This window comes from Diachasmimorpha longicaudata, chromosome 5 (genome assembly GCF_034640455.1).
Source record: "Diachasmimorpha longicaudata isolate KC_UGA_2023 chromosome 5, iyDiaLong2, whole genome shotgun sequence".
Lineage (NCBI taxonomy): Eukaryota > Metazoa > Arthropoda > Insecta > Hymenoptera > Braconidae > Diachasmimorpha > Diachasmimorpha longicaudata.
In genome coordinates, this window is record NC_087229.1 from 5,536,033 (window position 1) to 5,558,873 (window position 22,841).

Consider the following 22,841-nt stretch of genomic DNA (forward strand, 5'->3'; position numbering starts at 1 on the left):
TGCAGTATGAGTCGCGACAAGAGAAATAATGGCGCGCCACGAATTGTATTATCCATCCAGGGACTCGGAATACCTGATCACTTGCATAAGTATTTTATAGGTAATAGGATGATATTTATGCAAAACTTCAGACTGAGCGCTGTACCGGTAAATAATAAATGCCATGAAGAGCGTGCGGTATTTTTCCTACTGCCGACTGTCTATTGTCATACAGAATACTTCATAGCATCTCATCATTGTTGTAAGAATGCGCTAGAGGTACTAGTCTCACGATGCAACACAACATTTATTTACATTCACAATGGAATGTGGATGTGCACTATGCTCTCGACTTTCCGAAGTGGTGGTGCAAAGCACTAGGCATCTGGCCATGGCAGCGCAACATTTTCTGTATCGTGCAAACTAGTGGTATTATTTTGACAGCGGTAAGGAACTATATTACATTTCGGATGATATCGACATCATTTCAAACTTGATACAGGTGATTACCACCGTATTGTCATCAGTCCAGCTACTGACAAAGGGTAATTGCGGAGAGATGATAGATTTACTAGAAATCATGAGCGGTATCATATTGTATGCAGAGACAGCTTTTAAGATTATTTCCCTTTGGCTTGGTCAACAACAAATGCGTTATATTATTTCATCGATAATTGATGATTGGTCAAATGCTACTGGAAAAGAATCTCGAGATATCATGCATCGGAATGCATACTGGGGACGTTTATTTTTTATTTTACAAATTACAGTATCAGCTCTGTGTATATCACTGTCAGCGTGGACTGACCGTCCAACTATAATAAGAGAGATTTCACAAACCAATAGATCAAGAAATCTGTTACTGGCACCTTCGTGCTGGGTTCCAGCCACGGTGCCTCTCAGTATTTATTTACTTTATTACTATTTGGTCTTTCTTTCTATATTGTGGGCAGTATTGACATACGTAGGGTGTGATGCATTCATATTCAATACTGCTCTACATATTTGTGGACAGTTTGAAATACTCGAGGCCGATATTAAAAAATTTAACGATGGAGATGATTATTCAATGCAAAGATGTAAAATTAAAGAACACTCCAAGAGACATAATCAATTAATTGAGCGGGGGCAACACATGGATGCCTTAATCAATATTATTATCCTGGCGCAACTTCTGAGCAATAGTATTGTCACTTGTGTCACAGGTAAGGATGTTCTTTAGCTCATGAAATTTTTCTCATGACTAAACCAAAGATCACAGGTACAAAAAATTTACATAGAGGACATTTCTGTAGGGAGATATCATAATGCAATATAAAGACAAAAAACATTTCAATTATTCAATATGTTCTTCTATCAAAGCAAGATATCCTCTGAAATGTTTTCATACATATGGGAGATTATAATCGAAATACATAATCACTTGGATGCATTCTGACATTGATTTTGTCTATTTAGGGGTTTTACTGCTTGTTAGTATCGAAAGAGGTACTGTGGACCGTATGGTAATGAGCTACGCAGCAAGATTTTCTGTCCGGTACATGGAACTATTCATGTATTGCTATGTTGGTGAAAAATTATCGAGCCACGCTGACAAATTGCGGAGGGCTCTCTATGATTGTTCATGGTACAATATGTCAAAACATACTGTTAAAGATATGATATTTATGATAATGCGTAATAATTTCTCCTGTCGCTTGACAGGAGGTCACTTCTTCGTCATGAATCATCAAAGTTTTGCAAAAATTACCAGAATTATGTTTTCCTTTTTTTCCGTTCTCAGATTCATGCTGGAATTAAACTGATGAGAATATTTCTTTAATGTAATTCTTCTCGGTTATTTTGAAATTTCTTCAGTTTTTGAAACTGAATAAAACGATGTGAAAATATTGAGCTTTAGTTATTGGTATTTCACTCAAAGAGCGTCTACTTACCAGTTGAGGATCCAGGAGAAACATTCTATATAGCTTCCGCAGTGGTCCGGTCGTATCATTCCAAATTCGAATGACCATTGGACCGACTTTCGTGACTGATCCGGCCATCCTGAGTGCAAACCTGACGTTTTCGGCTCTGCGTGGAGGGATAAATCGTCCGCACATGTGCGGCTGTGGACGCGGGGCGGTAGAAGATCTAATTGGCTAAACGGAAAAAGAAGATAAGAAAAATTTAATGAATATCTGCGTTTATATTACTTCTTAGTTTGATAAATTCTCATCATTACCAATTCATCCGATCCATTTTATTGAATTATTATTAGTATGATGCTTACAAAAACTACTTCCATTTTTCCCATCAATAGAACAGTATAGGTACTTTATCTGCACTAACATGGCTCTTATTTCCGACTAGAGTTAACAGAGGCTGTTCGTTCAATTGTAATGAAGTGAACGAAAGGTCGATCATTCCCCTCAATATCCATATTTTTTTGCTAATCAGGAAACGGGATGTTCAGTTGAAGTTTTGAAAATATTGTTCATTCTTGAACATACCAATGGTTTAGGACCTTTTCAATGGCACTCCTTGCTACTTTTATTTCAAACAAAACCAGGAATCCAACATCAATGCTACTATAGTGATGTCGTGCTACGCCTACATGTCACGAAGGTTGTGCAAGGTTGAATGATCATGAATTTATTTTTTTGAAGAGAAAAATTAATAACGCATGGTAGAAATTAAATTATTCATCTAAATGGTATAAAGAACTGGACATCATCATGACTATTTCATCAGATGGTGGATATCCAAGACAATTTTAACATGAGTACTGTCTAGATGAATAATCAATCTAAAAGGGTTAGCACAGCACGGGTGCATACGCTCTATATTATTCATCCAAAGAGTTTGAATAAGTGATAGTTTGCATGAGTATCTTATAAGATAGTGGCGAATATCCAAACAACATTTCAACCCGAGCGCTGTACAGGTAAATAATAAATGCCGTGAGGAGCACACGGTACTTCCCTAGTCCCCACTGTCTATTGTCATAGAGAATACTTCGTAGTGTCTCATCATTGTTGTCCAAATGCGCTAGAGATACTAGTCTGCCAATGAAAGACAACATTGAATTGCATTTGCAATGGAATGTGGATGTGCACTATGCTCTGGATTTACCGAAGTGGTGGTGTAAAGCATTAGGCATCTGGCCATGGCAGCGCAACATTTTCTGTATCGTGCAAACCAGTACTATTATTCTCATTGCGGTAAGGATCCATATCATATTTAGGATAAACACTGTCAACATCATAACAAACTTGATGCAGATGACTACCGTGATATTATCGTCAACCCAACTACTGATTAAAGGCAACTGCGGAGAGGTAACTGATTTACTAGAAATCCTATCCGGTATCATAGTCTTTTCCGAGACAGCTTTTAAAATTATTTCCCTTTGGCTTGGTCAACAACAAATGCGTTATATTATTTCATCGATCATTGACGATTGGTCAAATGCTACTCGACAAGAATCACGTGATATTATGTATCGGCATACATACTGGGGACGTGTAGCTTTTATCTTGCAAACTACAGGTGCACTTGGAGCTATGTTCCTGGCAGTGTGGATTGACCGTCCAAGTATAACCAGAGAGATTTCAGGAAATTATAGTTCAAGAAACATGTTATTGGCACCTTCGTGTTGGATACCAGCCACAATGTCTCTTAATGTTTATTTACTTTATTACAATTTGGTTTTCGTTATGGTATTCTGGGCAGTATTGACATATGCAGGCTGTGATGCATTTATGTTTAATGCTACTTTGCATATTTGTAGTCAGTTCGAAATACTCGAGGCCGATATTCAAAAACTCAGTGATGAAGATGATTATTCAATACAGAAATATAAAATTAAAAAATACTCAAAGAGACATAATCAATTAATTGAGCTTGGGCACCATATGGATGCCTTAGTCAGTGGTATTATCCTGTCGGAACTTCTGAGCAATACTGCTATCATTTGTGCCTCAGGTGAGAATTTTTTCAGCTCATTGAATTCTTATCACTAAAAGCCAGATAAGCCCCGTACAGTACAATCGGTGGTTGCTTGTAATCTAAATGTAAAACCTTTTGGATGTACTTAGACATTGTTTTTTTTAATTTAGGAATTTCACTTCTTATTAACGTTAAATCAGGTAATGTGGACCGAATAGTGATAAGCTGCGCAGCAAGAGTATATGTTTGGTACATGCAATTCTTCATGTACTGCTATGTTGGTGAAAAATTGTCAAGTTACGCTAATCGATTGCGGAATGCCGTCTACAATTGTTCGTGGTGCAATATGTCAAAAGATATTGCTAGAGATATGAAATTTATGATAATGCGTAACCATAACTTCTGTCAGTTGACAGGGGGTAAAATCATCATCATGAATCATCAAAGTTTTGCGAAAATCACTAAAATTATATTTTCCTTTTTTTCGATTCTCAGATTCATGATTGAATCAAATGGGTAAGAATATTTTTTTATGTAATTATTGGTCGTTATTATGACTTTTTTAAATTCTCTCTGATTGAGTAAGAACAATATGGAATTATTGGGATGTAATTAGTGCATTTTCCTTGACGAGCGCCTAACAACTTACTACAGTTAAAAATCCAAACGAAACATTCGATTATCGTTTCCCGAATGATGTCGACCCGGTGTTATCATCAAAGCTTGGAATGAGCATTGGACCAATCTTGTTTGTCACACTACCTGATAATCACACATTTGTGTCTGGCCTGAAATACAATAACAATCCCCCGCCACGTGGGAATCATCGAAGGTGAGCCCAGGCACCGATGATTTCCTTCTTTCCATAAGTGCAGGGAAGCTCACGCGTTCACGGTGTATAGCTCCTGGAGCAAATGTGACAGGATGTTAATGGATAAACAGCCGACACATGTGCTGCTGGGGACGCTGAACCCCAAAAGACCACATCGGTTATTCGGGAACGATATTAGTTGAGAAAAATTAAGTGAACACGTGTCACATCAGGTCCAGATAAGGTTGCCTAATTTCAAAAGGCAGGTCTTCGTTCGATTCACTAGGGCTTGGTACATCAGGACCTTATCTGGAGTGTAACGCACTGTCAAGCCCGAGCCCCGTCAGGTTTATTGGCTCTGGACCTGATAAAAACCTGATCCGGTATGACTGACAATTACCTGACACCGTATGCCATATTTCAACTCGATGAAGGCCTGATTCCTGACTATTTTGGCCCTGATGTGACAGCAGTTTCACCGTACTAAATTTCTAGTCGGGTTTGTGTTCGTCGGCATCGTGCTGGTGCTATGACCAAAGTCTCTCAGGAGCGCAGCTTCGAGTCCCGGTGGTGAAGGATTTTTTCATCGGCGGAAAATGAACCCAGTGCATGTGGAGTTCGATATGTGTTAGCTTAAAGACAAGTGCGGGTAGAGAATCAGGGGCGGGTACCGCGTAAATACTGGGGTGAGTAGGTAAAAGACCACAACGGTCATACCATCCAGCACGACCCAATGTTACTCCTCAGTTTCACTGATTTCTATTATCGCCAACTCATAAAATATATTGTATTGAACTAAGACCATTATTATGGTTATTAAAGATGTTATTTTATAACAAACTTCCACTTTTTCCGCGACGTTAGCTTCGCTTGCTTCGAATTGCATTTTTCGGGCCCAATAACTCCAAATAGTGTACGTCATACAACAATAAAAATCTCATTGGATTCCGGAAATGATAAAGCCACATTTGTTAAATGACACTTTTATCACGTCATTATATAATTACCTATTCCAATAGAAAAGTAAACGCACTTATCCATGATATTTTTATCAATATAATTTGTTTTCAAAGCATTGGCTACCAAATTAATAGATACCACGACCATTAAACCCAAATGATAGTTTGTATTAACAGACGATGCCATTAGTTCATCGATGAACTGATGAACCTCTCCACGGCATGTGTTGCAATCGTGCAAGCATTCTATCGGAAACTATTTAAGCCGCTGTCACACGTCGTAGCTCAGTCTTTCCCTTCTTGAAATAACAAGTTTCAGACCATGAAGTCCATTTTGGGAGTGACAATATTATGTTGCATTTTACTGTCAAATTTCTGCAATGCAAAACTGTTGCTAGTTCAAGTTCTAGCGCGTTATACTGAGACAACTCCGATGTCCACCGCGGACATCAACGAGTTTTTTCCGGAAATCAGTGATTTCAACGTCTCAATACCCGAGGGATGGAACCACTTGACGATGGTATTTATGAAAACTATTTTATTACAATTCTGAAGTCTTTTTTCCACGAAATATGTAAAGCAATGAAAATTAACAGATTTTTTTTAGTTTGCGCTCAAATTTAAGACTTGGTTGTTTCCCTCGATTTTTATTTCTTCTAATTTCTATTGATTTTATTGAATTTCGATTGGTCCTGGATGGAAGTTCTCCGGATTTCCAGAAAATCTCCGACGATTAGTTCAAGAGCAGATATAATTTGTCCATAGATATATATAAGATACTATAATGAACAAAAGACCGTTAGTAGCATAATCGTCTGTCCTGATTGGTAAAAATAGTAACAATCTGGTAAATAAAGCAATTTTGCATTTGTTCTTTTTCAGCAAGGAAGGATAGATGCGGTGGACTTAGGATACGACTTTCGTTTCAAATATGAATCTGTGTATAGAAATCATACAACTTATTACAGAGCAATGAACGCACCAAACGCAATAGAGACCGCTCGTCTAATGGCAATTGGAGCATCCATACGTTGTCTCCGTCACGATCCACGTTGTCTTGATACAACTAATCAAACAAACTTGGACTCTATGTTCAACTCGATCTCTAAAGATCGAATGGAGTTCGATGTGAAAAAGATGAGGGAAGACAAGCTATTCTTTAGCAACACAATCTGTAAAAATTATGGCGAAGAATTCTTCTCAGAGATTAAAAGGCAAAGCAACGAGATAGACGATACATTGTCTGAGCTTTATGACGATCTCTCATACCACACAGGAGCGAATTTCACCACGTGTGCTCACGCTTGGATCCTGTATCAGTATCTTCAGGCGAAGGTTCGAAAATTTTCTTGTTTCCATTCCTCTAGAATATCTACTCTTATAGAATTTATTTGACCCCATCAATCTGTAAGCTGCAATTTTATGAAATACTGCAGAATCTAAACGATTTTTCAGTACTAAAATACTAAAACATTTCGTGGGAATGAGTGATTGTTTAACATTTATGGATAAGTTCTATTGATGTCAAAGCCTTTTAATGATATGAGCTCGCCGTAATTTCTGGCAATGGCGATCCGTCAAGATCACATTAATGATAAGATCCCTTTTTTAGGCGAGTGTTGGTCTTCCTCTGGAGAGTTGGACAGAAGATATATTTCCCGATGGAGCTTTGAAAAATCTCACAATTCAGAAGTTTCAAACCGAGTCCACAACGGATCGGATGAGGCGTCTGTTGGGAGGTTCCCTCCTCAGCACCTTCTTGAAGAATATCGATGATTACAAGAAGGGTTTGACAGACCACAGATTGTTCGTGTACGTTGGTGACGATTACCATATAGTTGGTCTTCTCAATGCTCTAGGAATGTACGACGGCGAGCATATTCCTAATTATGGCAGTTACGTCGAACTGCAGCTCCACGAACTCCCGGATGAGAACAAACAGCCGAAATTGTTTCTTGTGGTTAGTAAACCTTTGATGAAAAGGAGATAAGTCCAAATCAATATTGTCTGATTGAACTTATCATTTCATTTATATTCTTAGATACGGTACAAAAGCGGAAGGGATGAATCGGCGTTTCCTCTTCTGATGGAAATTCCTGGGTGTTTCTTCCTCTGTTCGGTGGAACAAGTCACGAGCACTTTGCAGAACAATATACTTGAAGATTTCGATAAAGACTGTCGCTATTAAAGAGGTCCTTGGTACAGTTCCGAAGTAATAGCGCTGGATGATTACAGAGTATTCAATGAATCGAAAAACAATGACACGCATCTGATCATTTTTAGCCAATGTCTGCAGTCAACAGTCTAAGTGAAATTATGCTTCCAGTTCTGTTCGTTTTACAAAATTTTCAAGTAGGAGATTTTGCTGGGTCAGCTATAGATTTATAAGACATGTGTCATTGTTGTACAAATTTATGATATTAATAAATGGTATTGTTAATATGATAAGTGCGTATTTTTTGCTATCGATTATTCACCCCAATTACCCATTATTTCAAACTCCTTTTAAAAAACTGTTAATCGTCAATTTTAAATATTCTTACTTATAACTATAAAAGCCTTTTGTTTCAATCAAAGTTTAGGAAAACCCCGAAAGTGATTAAAAATCATTTCGAAATACCTCATCAAAGTTGTTTTGGACGCAGAAGAAAATATTCGATGTTATGAAATCGTTAATGACCATGAAGTGAATATCTTGATGAAATTTAACAACATGGGGACGATCGGGAAAAAAATAGAACTTTTCGGAAATTTCCGGCATTTCCAGAAGTAATAATTGACATTCTTATCGTGTACAAATGGAAAATGTAATTTTTTTCTTCACAAGATTAGAAATCAAATAAAACAAGAGATCTAATATAACACCTCAATGTTTTTTAAATTTTAACATACACGGCAATATATTTCTTTTGAATAACTTTTCGATATCATAATGGACGTTGTCAAATATCAGCTAAAAACTAAATCCAGTCGATAAGATTTTTTCGCGGCCATTAGTGACAAATGATATACTAGTGATTTTTCCATCCCCTATTAACCGTCATCAAGAGGATGACATTCGGCTGATTTGCTTTTATGGGATAATGGTCAAAGGCATCAATTACTATTAGTTAGAGGTATTGTCAACCAACACTATTAGTTGACAAATTAAATTTAAAATTCCCTAATGTACCCGTTATCTAATACACCAATCGCCAGAGGGCCCGGATTCTAATGTCTCTCCACTATTTAAACCACTCCCGTATGTTTCAAGCTCGTATTTTTCATTTCTACCTGTAACTGACCGCCGTTCAACATGAAATTCAATTACGGTTTAGCAGTATTTTGCTTCATCTTGCTTGCAAAGTTTTCCAATGCAAGGATTGTACTAGTTCAGGTTCTAGCACGATACACAGAGAGTACTCCGGTTTCGACCCACACCATAAGGAGCTTCTTTCCTAAAATCCGCGAAGATAATGTCTACCTACCAGAGGGGTATAACCACTTGACGACGGTATGTGCAAATAATTAACTATATAATTTTCCTTCAATTTTTGTTTTGTCTTATTAGATTTTTTTTTCAGGCAGGGAAAAATAAAGCGTTAAATATAGCCAGCATACTGCAGCAGAGATATGGATATGTCTTCAAAAATTCATCAATTCATTTGCAACCAATTATCAGCGCAAATGCGATACAGACAACCGATCTAATGGTGCTCGGATTAACCACAGACTGTTACTCCTGGGATAAAAACTGTCTTGACTCGAAAAATAATATCAATTCCAAATTGTTACCCTCGATACAATTCAATCAAATTCATTATGATTTGAAAAACAAGGATCACGACCAGCTATTCTTGAGCACCGTCTTCTGTAAAAACTATCAGGATAAATTTAATTTATTGATCGATGAACAGACCCAAAAAATGAGTGAGGAATTGCGGAAAATTTATCATTATTTGTCAGAGCATACAGGAACTAACTTCCATACGAATGTTGACGCTTGGATTCTGCATCAATATCTTGAAGCGAAGGTTTGAAAATTTTATTGTTTCCCTTTGAGAGATTTTTGATATTAATATTTTAATAAATTATCCACTCACTTATTTATTTATATTTCTGGATTAAGAAATTAGTCTGCGGAACCAATGTATCCTGTCGAAATAACATTAATCATAAGAGAATTCTTTTAGGCAAATTCGGGCGGTCCCTTGGAGCCTTGGATGCAAGATCTGTTGGCAAATGGAATTTTGACGAATCTTACTATTGAGAATTTCCAAACCAAGTCCGCCACACCCCAGATGAGGCGTCTGTTGGGAGGTAACTTCATCAATAAGTTCTTACAGAACATCGATGATTACTTGCACGGCGCCAAGACGAGACTATTTATGTACGTCGGCGACGATTATCATATAGCTGGACTTCTCAGTGCTCTGAGGCTATATGATGGCAAGCATATTCCTAATTACGGAAGTTACATTGCCCTGGAGGTGCACGAGTTTTACGGCAAATTGAGTATTGTGGTTAGTAGAACTCTGATCATAACTTCATATGTAAAAATTAATATTTTATGAAGAATTGTATCATTTTTGTTTTATATTTAGGTAAAGTACAACAATGGCCGATCCGATCCGAGCCAGACTGAACTACTGTCACTTCCTGGATATAATCTGCCATTTTGTCCACTATCAAATTTCAAAACAATTGTGGAGGAAAATACTCTGAAGAATTTCCCTGGAGAGTGCAGCAATTAGAGGGTTTTTTTACTTATATTTAGTGGGTTCGATGAGGGTAGCGTACATCTACCCATCTTTGCTCAATGTATTTGAAAAACAAAGTAGTTAGAAAACATATTGTATTTTTAATTTTAAGCATTGCTATATTAATAAATATCCTGTTGTTTTCACGAATGCGTTATATTTTCCTGTTTTGCGTTTGGCATGGAAGGCTAAATAAACCATAAACTTTTTTAAAATCTCACGTACTGAGCTCATACCAGATCGTGTCAGTCTACCTGAATGTGAATCGCCTCCAAATTAATTTTTTTACAATCTATGAAGAATAAATTGACCCAATAAACAAAACTAGAACCCTTAAAGGGCCAGAAGGGCTCTCTAACCGCGGTTAGAGGTCCTTGCAACAGAGAATGGCGATCAAATGCAGAAAGTTATTTTTTTTTCAATCTGAAGTGAAATTTTCACTGACAAAAATGACCAAAGGGGATTCGAAGACAATTAGAATTAGAGAGAAAAAAATTTTCGCTTTAACCCACCCGGGAACCGAACCCGGTCTCCCACTATCGTGCTGGTTACATAACTCCAATGAAAACTGTAATCTGACAAAATTTCTTCATTCATTTATTTTAAATCCAAAACTGAATAGATTTCATTCAGGAATGTTCGGAAATTCTGATATGCCTTATCAGCCATCAGTCGGAGAAATATTCTCTTGATAACATTTCTCCCTGACACTGGTGATTTTTGGAGATTAAATTTCGGAGAATTTTCAAATTTCATGTGATACGCAAATGACTTTTTAATGTCAGGGTAATGTTTGATATACAAGAAAACCCATCATCTGCAGATTGCTTTACATCAATGATTTCCAAATACCTTGTCATAATTAGCATGATATTTGTCAGAGGCATTCAACGGAGTTAAGTAGATGCAATTAGACATATTACAAAACAGCACCTAATTAACTAATGAAAATCTTCGCCATGTAATGGCCAGAGGGTTCGTAACAGGATGTTATGCCCCAGGGTTGGGTAATTCCATTATTGTTAAATAAGGGGACATACAGTATTATCAGCGTACCACTTGCCAGCGTAATTTGATTATGGTGACCAAGTGATGAAATATAAACAATCACTGTCTTATTTAAGAGACCGTGAAGCCTCTATGAAGCAGACCTGAAGCGGACTTGGAGTCATACAAAACTCATAAACTCTTTGTAATCAGTCAGATGACACAGTTATTACAACCAAATAATAAATTATATAATTTAAATACCGATAAATTATTGGTGCGATCCCTCATCCCTTTGAGCCTAGAAGCGGAATAATACCAAGGAAACCTCACGCTGAGTGCAACGGGAAACTACTTAAATTACGGACCAGTGTTCCACGATGAAGTTTAACTACGGATTGACAATATTTTCATTCATCTTGTATTCAAAGTTCTGTGATGCAGAACTTCTAATAGCTCAAGTTCTAATTCGCCACACACAAGCTACTCCAATTGCAACCGACAGCATCAGGGAATACTTTCCAAAAATCCGAGAGAATAATGTCTCGATGGTGCCAGGCACCAATCAGTTGACGATTGTACATACAAATTATTATTGTATATGTAATAAAAAATGATAGACAATAATTGCCATTTTTTTCAGGACGGACAACAGAAGGCATTGCAGTTAGGGGCATACTTCCGCAGGAGGTATGGATTTAACGATAGTTTTGACAAAATTTATTTCCGATCACAGAAGACAACGACAGCATGGGATACAGCTGAATTGATGGCACTTGGACTACTCACTGAGTGCTACACCCGAGATCACAATTGTTTAGATGCGATGCACCAACCCAACTTGGATCTGCTTAACTCAATACCTTATTACCGAATGGATTTCGATGTAAGAGATGAAGATATGCTATTCTCAGGCAGCTTAAACTGTACAAATTATCAGCAAAAGTTCAACTCGCTGATCTCCGCACAAACCAAAAGGATGAGCAATGAAATGCGGAAGATTTACGATTATCTGTCACTGAATACAGGGACTGAGTTCAACACGTGTACTCAGGGTTGGCTTCTTCATCAGTATCTGCAGACGGAGGTTCGAGTATTTTATTATTATCACTTTCATGGGTGGACAACCGTTGGAGGAATGGTTCTCGAACTGAGTGCCCACTCCCCCGAATAAGATTATTCATAAAACCTTATTTTAGGCGAATGTGGGGATTCCTTCAGCGAATTGGACCAAGAATATATTTCCTAATGGAGCTCTGAAGAATCTCACTATTCTGAAGTACCTGACCGATTCCGCCACCCCACAAATGAGGCGGCTTCTGGGGGGTGCTCACATCAGCACATTCTTGCACAATGTCGACAATTACGTGAAGGGATGGGAAAATAGGAGATTATTGATGTATGTAGCAGACGACTACCATATAGCTGGACTTCTCAATGCTTTAAACGTTTATGATGGGAAACATGTGCCTGATTATGGCAGTTATATTGCGTTAGAATTGCATAAAGTTCAGGATAAATTGTTTGTCATGGTCAGTATGAAAATTAAATTACTCAAAAATAATACTTGCAGAATGATATTGGATTTTTTTTTGTTATTTAGCTTGCTTACAACAATGGCACAATCAAGCCGGACTTCACTCTTTATCTACCAATTCCTGGATGTACAGACGTCTGTCCTCTAGCCGACTTTGAAAAAAATTTCAAAAGTAATACACTCAGAAATTTCGGCAAAGACTGCTGCAATAGCACAGAAAATAAATGCAATTGAATTAAAAAGGGGATCACATGTTTCTATTTGTTCTGATATTAATAAATAATGTATTGTTTTACTAGCGCCAATTTCCATCCCTATTCGTACATAACAGTTACAGAAACCGAATTGTAAGCTGGTGTGACAAATATTATCTAAAGTGGTTATTTAGACAAAGATCGTCGATCATTATCTGCCAAATTTGTATAATCACTCCAGGAAGCGAAAAAAATCGATTTTAGAAAATTCCCGGACCCCTAAAAAAATCGGAAATCGTCTCACGAATCCAATAGCGCCAGCCAAATTGTCCTAGCTATGATATTTCCAAAGATATGGGCGAAAAACGGTTTGATCCCAAATCCGGGCCCTTTTTGCTCTAGGAGGCCCAGGAGCCGCGAGAAACGTCAACCTCTCTGCCCCCCCTGAAAGGACTGTTTTGAAATTGTCAATGAGCGAGAGAGAAATATCTTTCCCTCTCTCTCTCTCACTCACTGTCCGTCATTCACGTCAGTAGTACTCGTGGCGCCTCGTTTCCCGTGGGGTGAAACTATGTCGGTAACGTGGAGTGCCTGGCGTCACTCAAACCCCCACTCAAATCTCTACTTTACTCCATCCTTTTGTATGTGACCTATGCACAGTTTCCTGTACAGTTGTGCACTCACGATTCTGACAAGTCTGTGGACAGTCGACCGTTTCTACAGTCGTACAAGTACGAACGGAGCCTCCCAAAAATTAGAAGAAGAAGAAGTGAGTGAGTGGGAGTGTAGAGTGCAGTTTACACACGTATTTGCGTTGTACGGATATTTTTTAAACGAGTATGTGTGCCATGAATGCACCGATTGTTGGAATAAACTGTCGCGTCTTCATATTTACAAATAAAATTGTGAAATAGTATCCGCAAAATCAAATACCACAATACTAAAGCTGCTAAACTTTTTAGCACGAGTGTGCAGGTTAACTGCAAGAACTGAAATTGGAATAATTCGCAGTCACGTCTTCCGTTGAACGGTGAGTTTTATTTTCATTTCTTTTCTCTTCAATTACAAAATCTATTTATAGATACTATTTCATAATGCAAACATATACATTGTCACGTTCCCCCGGCTGTGTGACTAACCAACTGTCGAGTGTAATTTTTCTGGTGAAAAAGGGGATAAATTTTATTTCAATTTTTGTTCACTCTATGTAGTTGCGTTTTTCTACGAGTATGATGTCACATAAGCGAATTGAGGTATTTACTACACAACCGTTACAACCTTTGCTATGTAAAACAGTATTTGCATAATGAGAAACGAGTGTGTAGAAAGCTACTTGAAAAATCCTTCATAATCGTTGCGCAAACGTTTTGGGAATCTCAGCATGCGATAAAATAGTAGAATGTGGGGAACAAATGAGAAACGAAAAATTCCTGGTCCTTAATATTTTTGGGGTGAGGGGGTCTAGGAGCAACAAGGAGTGTTGAAAAGACTGTGGAAGGGCTCGCCGGGTGGAACATTTTGGGAGAGGCACTATTTTTAGATATTCTTAAATATGTACTTCATGTGTAGCTCAATAACTGCACTCTCAAGATAGTTCTCACATTGGAAATTATCACCCTGTGCATGTCAATAATTTCCAAATACTAATGGTGATGCTTACAGGGAATCATGGATAGTGAACAGCATCACTATGAGCTGAGGAGTAGGAGTAGATCAAGGTCGCATACTCCAATGATCTTTAATCAGTTAATGACAGAGTCTGAATCTACAGAACATCACTATGACTTGAGGAGCCGAGAAAGCAGAGAGAGATCGCACACACCAGGTGAAGTTACCAGTAGCAGACGATCTGGATCGAGATCTCTGTAAGTCCATGTTAATCTACATTCAAGTACTTTGATTATTTTTGCTTTCGAATAACATTTTTATTTTGATTTTTACGCTCCAAAAATTGGGCTGAATTTAGAATAGTTTGTCCTGAGTAAGTTGATCAGTAAAAATTAACAGGAAAGCTATCATAGAAGGGAGATATTTAGAAAGAGTTTGTACTCAATCGGCCGGTCATTATTATCGGCAGTAATTAATGCAGAAGTGTCAAATTATACGTGTTAGCCAATCAAGCAATGGAAGGGTTTAGAAATAGACGTAAATCTATAAACAGATTGATAAAAATTTTCTAAATAATTCTCAAATAATTCTAATCCATTACCTAGAAGCATTCTCCCTTCTTCAGAATGGCCACCATTCCCGGAGTATCAATTGAAAACACTTTCTGTATATCGTACTGTTTAATCAGCACATTTTCTCAACTTCTTTAACTTTGCCCTTTCGTATAAACTTTCGCTTTTTCTATTTTAAGACCCGCAAGCAGTGTGGAACCGCACGACAAATCCATGGATATTATAATCGAGAATCGAGAGGAAGTGGAGACAGAGAGAATAATGGAGAAAGACAATTCGGCTCCTCAAACAATAAAAAAGGTTGAACGACGCTCTGAGAGACAGAGAGTAAAGAGACAATTACTGACGAATGGACAGGGCGAGGCCAGAGAACGCCAATCTCTTGACAAGAGTGATGAGAAGCACAAGAGTGAAACACCAAAAAGGACAATAACCAGTGACTATTCATCGGAGGAGGGAGAACGTGAGGATCCACCTAATCGGTCAGCCTCTGCTTATGAAATATATAAACAGGCTGGTGATTATTGGAAGTAAGTAACTGATAATGTAATTTCTGATATTCCTGCTGTTTTGATCTTCTCAGTGATTACATGAGTCAGTTAATTTACTATTCGGCCTCGGTGGTTTTAAAACCGTTGGGAAATTAAATACTGCAACCACACCCTCACTGACCTAATCATAATTCAATGATTAATAAAAAATTTCTCGGTCTTGTAACGGTGTCACACGTCACAGAGCAAAGTGTTTTTTCTAATGTCGTTAAATATTGATAATGGATAATTTCAAGGTCCCAAGATATATCTTTTGGTAACATTTCTGGTGATTAGAAAAAATATCATACCCTTTCTTTACCAAAACCAAACTAGTATGATAGCTACAAATACTTGTTTGGATTGGAAGAATTGGAATACAAGAGAATTTTTCGAGGTTCATTTTGAAACCCAGAATAATTCTGTAATGAAATAAAACGAATCAATTTAACTTATCGCGTCATTAGTTTTTGATGAATATCGCAAAATCTGGAAGCAATAGAACAGTTTTCAGGAAGACTTTTTGGTACAACTTATTGTTTTTGACAAAGAAGGTCATTATGAAAAATGAGTCATTTCCGTAATTTCTGAGATATTCGTCGGAAAACAATGGTGAATTAAATTACCTCGTTCTACTTCATCAATACAGAATTCGTGACTATCTTTTCTTTGCATTGCATTACTACTGCTTTTAGTGTTTTTCCAAAAACGGATTACACGTACTCACCGGCGTCACAATGCCGATACGAAATTGCCCCGGGTGTTTTGGCAATGCCTAACATGTCGAGACCGTCAATACACTCGGATGGCAGTAGTGCCGGTAGTACATTGTCCCTCAATCAACAAATAGCCAGTCAAACGTCGTTTAGTACGAGAGAAGGAAACTCGGATTCTTTGGACGGTGAAATCAATGAGTCCATCGAGCAGAATCGATTGGTATAAATATTCTTAAAATTACCTAATTGTCGACCACAAACCACCGAAATTTGTGTGATAACGTTTTATTTTTCCCCGCACGTGATTAGAACGAAGAAAATGCCAGATTATTCGCAGCTACAATGAACAGTGATATATCATCGGCCGCTGGTTATAAACAAGTGCATGTGGAGCAGTTTATGAGGAGACGTATATTTTATGAAGAGTCTCGCAATAGAAGAACATTTGATAGCCTAGCACATGTCGATTCGGACAGTGAGCTGGACGATGCCGTCAAGACGAAATGTCTAAGTCGAGGAGAACGTGGGAGAGTGAGAAAGTGGTATGAGGGCGTCAAGAGTCTTGTGGCTGTCTTGTTTTTCAGCATCGTCAACGTCGTGACGTTGAAAATTCTCAGGAGAGAAACATGCTTCAATACTAGTCAAGGATATTACCAGTTTGGAGGTAATTTTTTGCACTTTTTTTCCAAAATTCATAAACAGCTGTGAAGCCAATAAAACCAGCGTATTTAGAAAAATATAGCGTAATCATAGATTTGAAGCCAGATTTCCGTTTCCATTTCCTTTTTTCTTGAGGGGTTTACGTAATTCTCGTTAATAAAAAAGCTCAAATCCTCTTTACCCCCCACATGTTATTTATGGAATTAGAATGAATTTCCTTTCACCAGTCCAAACGATTGGCCTACAAAAACAAATCATCAATTTTACATTAAAAGAATTAAGGTCACATTACTTAGGTGTTTTGGGAACCATGAGTTTTAGATGTTCGATTAAAGATACCCGTACGCCCAATACGTATTCCCTCAACTGGAAGACTAAAGAATAGAGAAGTCACAGTCAAACGTCACGAAATTGATCAATTTCCCCTAATTTCAGAGTCAAAATGGAGAAGAATATGGTCTCAAATCGACTACTACCTGCAGTATTTATATCTGTGGCTAATAAGAGTACTTTATCTTGACACATGGATATTGAGTCGATTCTCTAGGATTCGAAAGTATATCCTTGCACGTCCATCTCAACTACTGTGGTTAATTCTCTTACCACCTCTTCTCTTCGCGGGTAAGTAATTAAAATCTGATTCACGCTATGCTGAATAGGATATTACGGGGCATCTATCAAACTTTGGGCTTCTTCCTCCCTCACTGAACAACACGGCTGTTGTACATTGAAAAATCATAGAAAAATGTTGATGTCTACTAAAACCAGTCGATTATTCTCGAGTGACCGGTAAACCGTAGCCTGGCCTTCGTCTTCTTTTTGTTTCAGGAGCTTACGTCGCGCTAAAGCATTCGTTAACCTGTATGGAGACACTACAGAAAGTACAGAAAGATGTCACTGAGACAACATATCGCATCTATGATGATGTCATTAATGTTGATTTTATCGATGATTATGGATTTTTCGCGAAATATCTCACGAATTTTCAAAATTTTTCATTTTTACCTGCATTTCCTCTGAACGTGTCTTTACCCGGGTTTCAGTAATATCGAATGATTTTTTTTATTTACGAACTAGTCGAGACTATCAAAAATATTTGAAGAGGGCGAAGTCTCGCAGCATTTTGCGTTGAGATGGAAATCATCTATTTTTTTAATCATGATCTACGCATAATTAATCGAGCTTCCGTTTTGATTTAGGATTAACCCATCGTGTTGCTAACGGTTTGCATTTTTGGTTTTAATTCCACTTTCAGTTTGATACGTTAATCCGCGGGGTAATGTGGTATCTGAATGTCAGTCAAATTTACTTTTTTCCTTTTTTATCAAATATCTTGAAATCAAATGAGGATAGGTCCTATGCTTCCAAGATATTTACTAAAACTAAAATAAATTTAATTGGCTCGTTTGGATCCACTTGCTTCATTACAGATTAATTTCCCAAAAAGTAATTCTCCACGGTCAGTTATGATCGGGCATTAGTAAGTCTAGTCCTTCCAGAGTAGATCATCTACTGAGTAGTTACCAAATTATTTAATATACATAATACGCGTTATTTGTTGGAATTTATTAACAAAACTAATATATTTGTGTGGCTTTATACTTCATACTTGCGATTGTTCTCTAACTACTATTTACCAAAACAATGATTGTACGACAATGGGTGACTGCATCATTGAGTATTAACCCTTCAGCCTTATAAATTATCTCTAGTACATAGAAAATTAATATTCTGTGGCTTCCACGTTAACCAAATGAACTTCCGGCCTTTAACCAAAAATATAATAATCATGTTAAAATTATAGGAGAGATTTGAATGAATTGAAAGGAGTATTTTTTGAAATAAAAAGCTACTATTAGAAGCCGAACCTATTATATTTTGAATGAAAAATTTATACACACGAATGTACCTAATGTTTTCTGAGATTTTCATAATAAAATGAAGAAATATCGATAGTTGAAATTGATTTCAATCAAGTGGAAGTCTGATACATGCAAGCATGATAATTACGATGAAATTGAATGAAGCAATTGAATGATCCCAACTCTATAAATATAAAAAAAATATGTGTCTCAATATTTTGAATGCTATGGGAGAAGGATAGAGGGAGGTAAAACTCAGCTGGTGATGTTAATTGGAGATTAAAGGCTTCAGGGGTACACGCATGATTCTGAAGTTATCCGAATGGTGAGTTCCTTCGTCTATCCTTCTCTCAGTTACCGAATGAATATTTGTCTCTGCCACTACACTGATATGATCTCTTATAGTACCTAATGAAATGTGATGTTATTGTAAAAATGGTCAGATCAGGGTAATGCAGTGGGCGGTAACAGGAGAAGGAGTAGAGAACCATTGTATTTTTTTTTTAATTTCGTTTGATGAAATAATGAATTTGCAGGATTTTGGTTGCTTCCCTACGCTAAGAGCTTCACATTCCCCGGATTTAGGCCTGATGTGACAGATGAAATGGACAAAGTGAAGATGGAATCGAATGAAATGGTTATGGACGAGGAGTTTAGAAGGTCCATAGCGCTTTTGATTAATCGAGTAGAGAAGCTCGAGAGTGCGAGGCTTGATCAAGGGGTAAGATGAATTTCCTATCTCATTTTTATCGGGAATTGAGTGAGTGGAGAATTCATGTGTTAATTAATTTAAATTGCATAGGAGCAATTAACGAACATCACGGAGTCCATTCAGGGGTTGAAAGGAGAGGAGAAATCTGTCTGGGCACTCTATGATGTAAGTACAAGTGCATCCAATATCCATATCTGACTTCTGCGAAAAAATCACAAGCCTATTTTTTCCAGGGATTTAAATTTTTGTGAATTAACGAAAATCCTTGAGATTATTCTAATATTATTCTAATGAATTCATTTTCCATTCCCCAGGAAAAATTAACAAATCTGGAGCAAAAGATAACTGACAGTAAACCTGACGAAAGAGCTCAGAATGAGATCAGCAGAATAAAACTGGAATTTAAAAATCTGCAGGAACTCTATGCACAACAGAAGACTTGCTGTGACAAACCAACAATATCAATAACCAATAACGACATCGAGAGACGTGTCGAAGAAGTAGTGACATCCTACTTTGGTACAGGTGCATTCAAATTCGAGATAACGAGAATAGTCGAGGAAATCATAAAAGCTAACACTCTAGCTCAAACCGAAGCTCAAGTAATGGAAAAGTCTAGCACAGTCAATTGTCCTCAGCCGGCTGAGAGAATTCCAGTTACTGATGACCACATCCGCTCCATCGTCAAAGAAATATTGAAGATTTACGATGCAGATAGAACGGGACGAGTGGATTATGCCCTCGAATCTGCAGGAGGTCAGATAATAAGTATCCGATGCACTCAGCGTCACAATGTCAACACAAGAGCGTATAAAGTCCTTGGATTCACTCTGTATTACGAGAGTGGAGATCCTAGAACAGTTATCCAAGGTCGTCCACTGCAGCCAGGTGTTTGTTGGGCGTTCCAGGATTTTCCAGGTTATCTTTTGATAAAGGTACGAGCACCTATCAAGGTCACTGGATTCACCCTGGAGCATGCTCCAAGGTCCATCCTACCGAATAACGAAATGAAGAGTGCACCAAGGAAATTTAACGTTTGGGGACTGAAGGAGGAGAACGATGCAACCCCAATGTTATTTGGTGAATATGAGTTCGTCGACAGTGATGATAGCCTTCAATACTTCCCGGTTCAGAATAATGATATTAAGGATGCATATGAGTATATTGAATTGAGAATTCATAGTAATCATGGACAGCTTGAGTACACGTGCTTGTACCGATTCCGAATCCATGGAGTACCGGTTTGAACATTTTGCTAGGGGAAAAAGTAACAGCGCTGACCAAAAGTATTTTGTTTTTTTAAATCATGCTGTGTACATTGAAATAGAGCAGTGGAGTGACAAAGCGTAGTAGATGTAGTCCTTTTTGTGGCTTATTGTTACAAAATAATTCATGGCCTTTACAATGAACATTTTGAGAGGAATAGGAAAAGGTTTCTTGGAGGAAATTCATTATCATGAGCAAACAATGTTCCCTACTTTTTTTTAAATCCATTATTTTCGAGATTATAGCATAATTTAGTCCCGAATAATTATCTCTACTCAAGTAAATTATTCTTGATTTAAGAAAAGCGTCCCTATGGGCCTCGTTTCTATCACCAATGCCTTGAATTACATCTGCTACGGATTGTCACTTCTCCACTGACTAGACTCACACGTGCCTTTGAACAAAGTAACTATTAATAATGCCATAATCAATGTCAATAGTCTATAATTCTGTAGAAATCGCATCATTTCGTTTTAGGAATTAGGAAATTGTACAATTTTCAGCGTAAGCGCAACATTTGTTTTTATATTGAAAGGATCTTTATAGTGTTCAAAACACGGACTGAAATACTATCAGCAGTTACCCAAAGCTATGTAAATTGTAATTACCCACAAAGTACAAATTATTCTTGGAGGAAAATGTGTTTTAGAGTCATAAGGTAATTTCGCTGGGGTTTTTCCAACGGGATTCGCTGATATCACGCTTTACTTTTTTTTATAATGTGTTTTGATGTTGCTGTAACTTTAAGAGTGTAGGTTTGACGTGCACTAGAGGTTTTAAAGGATGAGACTTTGACGACAGGACGCGGTGGGCCAAGCTTCCCTCACTCAAACATCTTCATATCAATGAAATTCAACGGATACTTTTGTAATAAAACTCTTCCCAGATTTTTATTTAAACGTAATGAGAATCTAAATATCTTGTGTTCCAAGTAGAGTTATCTTTTGTGTATATGATTTATGAAACAATGCACTATTATTGTACCTCTGATTATGTTTTAAGCTTTGTGATAATGCTTATTTTTCGTGTTTTGTATAGAAAAGAAGAAAATCCGAGTATTGTGCTTGCTCTTTTTTCGTAATGAATGTTTTAATTGGAAGAGAAACATGACGGATCTGAGTCGAGATATGTTACGTCGCAAGCTAGGACGGGGCATAATAACTTTGTGGCTGGCGGTACTTAAATCAATGGATCGAGGATATGTACCGTGAGAATCTTGACATTTTGTAATTTAAAGTACTTTTTTCTCGTCTTGTCTTATGTATGCCGATTGCGCGTAGGAGTATAACATTTTGTGAATAAAAAATTATTAATGACATACCGCGTTTTATTTCTATAATTTTTTCGTCCCGAATGAACGTTGGTTAGGGTAAAAAGGTAGATAAATAGTTGAAACGCATTCCAAATGCTTTTTTGTCAACAAAAAAAATTATAACATGGTGTACATCACTGATGTCGAAAATGGAAGTGGTCGACACTTTTCAGTCAACTATTCATAGAATTTTATGAAAATCTAAATCGAGTTCTTGTCATAGAAATTTTGTCCTCGACATTAGAGTCGTATTGAGAGTCACGAAGGCTAGAAAAACTAGCTTTCAATTTTTTCCTGATTTTTTCGTTAATTTTTGGTTTTCATTCCATATCGAACATTCTAGATCATTCTACCCTTCCGGTAGACTAAAAAAAAAATAATCGAAACCCACAAGAAGTACAGAATACGTAATATTCGGAATCATAACGTTTTTCCTTAATTTAATAACGGTTTTTCCTCAAAACAATGTT

The 22,841-nt window shown here is 37.3% G+C and overlaps 5 protein-coding genes across 15 annotated transcripts; all 5 read left to right on the plus strand.

The window, feature by feature from the left end:
- Positions 1–742: 742 nt before the first annotated feature.
- LOC135162615 (odorant receptor 22c-like) lies at positions 743–1,858 on the plus strand (the record flags this gene model as incomplete). Its single annotated transcript, XM_064121265.1, has 2 exons — positions 743–1,184; positions 1,438–1,858. Coding segments are annotated over 2 exons (789 nt in total), but the record flags the coding sequence as incomplete, so codon positions are not given.
- A 1,066-nt stretch (positions 1,859–2,924) lies between these two features.
- LOC135162957 (uncharacterized) lies at positions 2,925–8,110 on the plus strand. 7 transcript variants are annotated; one of them, XR_010299046.1, is made up of 8 exons: positions 2,925–3,179; positions 3,240–3,942; positions 4,077–4,325; positions 4,402–4,422; positions 4,523–6,196; positions 6,559–7,011; positions 7,289–7,636; positions 7,718–8,109. XR_010299046.1 is itself a non-coding variant. In XM_064121962.1 (4 exons), exons 1-4 carry the CDS (start codon positions 5,999–6,001, stop codon positions 7,862–7,864), a joined length of 1,146 nt encoding a protein of 381 aa, XP_063978032.1. In that variant the 5' UTR covers positions 4,422–5,998; the 3' UTR covers positions 7,865–8,106. The 7 variants fall into 7 exon arrangements, 1 of the variants encoding a protein (XP_063978032.1); XR_010299047.1 differs by having other exon boundaries at positions 3,096–3,179; positions 3,240–3,296; positions 3,442–3,942; positions 4,077–4,422; XR_010299045.1 differs by having other exon boundaries at positions 4,402–6,196; positions 7,718–8,110.
- A 289-nt stretch (positions 8,111–8,399) lies between these two features.
- LOC135162616 (uncharacterized) lies at positions 8,400–10,409 on the plus strand. Its single transcript, XM_064121266.1, has 3 exons — positions 8,400–9,689; positions 9,849–10,178; positions 10,260–10,409. The coding sequence occupies exons 1-3, from the start codon at positions 9,366–9,368 to the stop codon at positions 10,407–10,409; spliced, it is 804 nt and encodes a 267-aa protein (XP_063977336.1). The 5' UTR covers positions 8,400–9,365.
- Positions 10,410–11,578: 1,169 nt separating this feature from the next.
- On the plus strand, positions 11,579–13,210 carry LOC135162963 (venom acid phosphatase Acph-1-like). Its single transcript, XM_064121971.1, has 4 exons — positions 11,579–11,980; positions 12,046–12,489; positions 12,602–12,934; positions 13,006–13,210. Exons 1-4 carry the CDS (start codon positions 11,783–11,785, stop codon positions 13,171–13,173), a joined length of 1,143 nt encoding a protein of 380 aa, XP_063978041.1. The 5' UTR covers positions 11,579–11,782; the 3' UTR covers positions 13,174–13,210.
- Positions 13,211–13,812: 602 nt separating this feature from the next.
- On the plus strand, positions 13,813–22,377 carry LOC135162938 (klaroid protein-like). 5 transcript variants are annotated; one of them, XM_064121909.1, is made up of 10 exons: positions 13,825–13,970; positions 14,096–14,163; positions 14,796–14,998; positions 15,493–15,843; positions 16,539–16,779; positions 16,869–17,223; positions 17,655–17,840; positions 19,618–19,802; positions 19,884–19,958; positions 20,108–22,377. In XM_064121909.1, the coding sequence occupies exons 3-10, from the start codon at positions 14,802–14,804 to the stop codon at positions 21,038–21,040; spliced, it is 2,523 nt and encodes an 840-aa protein (XP_063977979.1). In that variant the 5' UTR covers positions 13,825–13,970; positions 14,096–14,163; positions 14,796–14,801; the 3' UTR covers positions 21,041–22,377. The 5 variants fall into 5 exon arrangements, 3 of the variants coding, with proteins under 3 accessions (XP_063977978.1, XP_063977979.1, XP_063977977.1); XR_010299040.1 differs by lacking the exons at positions 13,825–13,970; positions 14,096–14,163 and adding an exon at positions 14,242–14,386 and having other exon boundaries at positions 20,108–21,959; positions 22,098–22,377; XR_010299041.1 differs by lacking the exons at positions 13,825–13,970; positions 14,096–14,163 and adding an exon at positions 14,242–14,386 and having other exon boundaries at positions 20,108–21,717; positions 21,808–22,377.
- Positions 22,378–22,841: the final 464 nt, after the last annotated feature.

Bases quoted from the DNA above. Each gene is read 5' to 3' on its own strand.
- LOC135162938 (XM_064121907.1), top strand. From the start codon at position 14,363: ATGATGTCACATAAGCGAATTGAG. The intron at 15,844-16,538 runs GTAAGTAACTGA...TACTGCTTTTAG, and splicing joins CAGGCTGGTGATTATTGGAA to TGTTTTTCCAAAAACGGATT. The intron at 16,780-16,868 runs GTATAAATATTC...GCACGTGATTAG, and splicing joins CCATCGAGCAGAATCGATTG to AACGAAGAAAATGCCAGATT.
- LOC135162616 (XM_064121266.1), top strand. From the start codon at position 9,366: ATGGTGCTCGGATTAACCACAGACTGTTACTCCTGGGATAAAAACTGT. The intron at 9,690-9,848 runs GTTTGAAAATTT...GAATTCTTTTAG, and splicing joins ATCAATATCTTGAAGCGAAG to GCAAATTCGGGCGGTCCCTT. The intron at 10,179-10,259 runs GTTAGTAGAACT...TTTTATATTTAG, and splicing joins ACGGCAAATTGAGTATTGTG to GTAAAGTACAACAATGGCCG.
- LOC135162957 (XM_064121962.1), top strand. From the start codon at position 5,999: ATGAAGTCCATTTTGGGAGTGACAATATTATGTTGCATTTTACTGTCA. The intron at 7,012-7,288 runs GTTCGAAAATTT...TCCCTTTTTTAG, and splicing joins ATCAGTATCTTCAGGCGAAG to GCGAGTGTTGGTCTTCCTCT. The intron at 7,637-7,717 runs GTTAGTAAACCT...TTATATTCTTAG, and splicing joins AGCCGAAATTGTTTCTTGTG to ATACGGTACAAAAGCGGAAG.
- LOC135162963 (XM_064121971.1), top strand. From the start codon at position 11,783: ATGAAGTTTAACTACGGATTGACAATATTTTCATTCATCTTGTATTCA. The intron at 11,981-12,045 runs GTACATACAAAT...CATTTTTTTCAG, and splicing joins GCACCAATCAGTTGACGATT to GACGGACAACAGAAGGCATT. The intron at 12,490-12,601 runs GTTCGAGTATTT...ACCTTATTTTAG, and splicing joins ATCAGTATCTGCAGACGGAG to GCGAATGTGGGGATTCCTTC.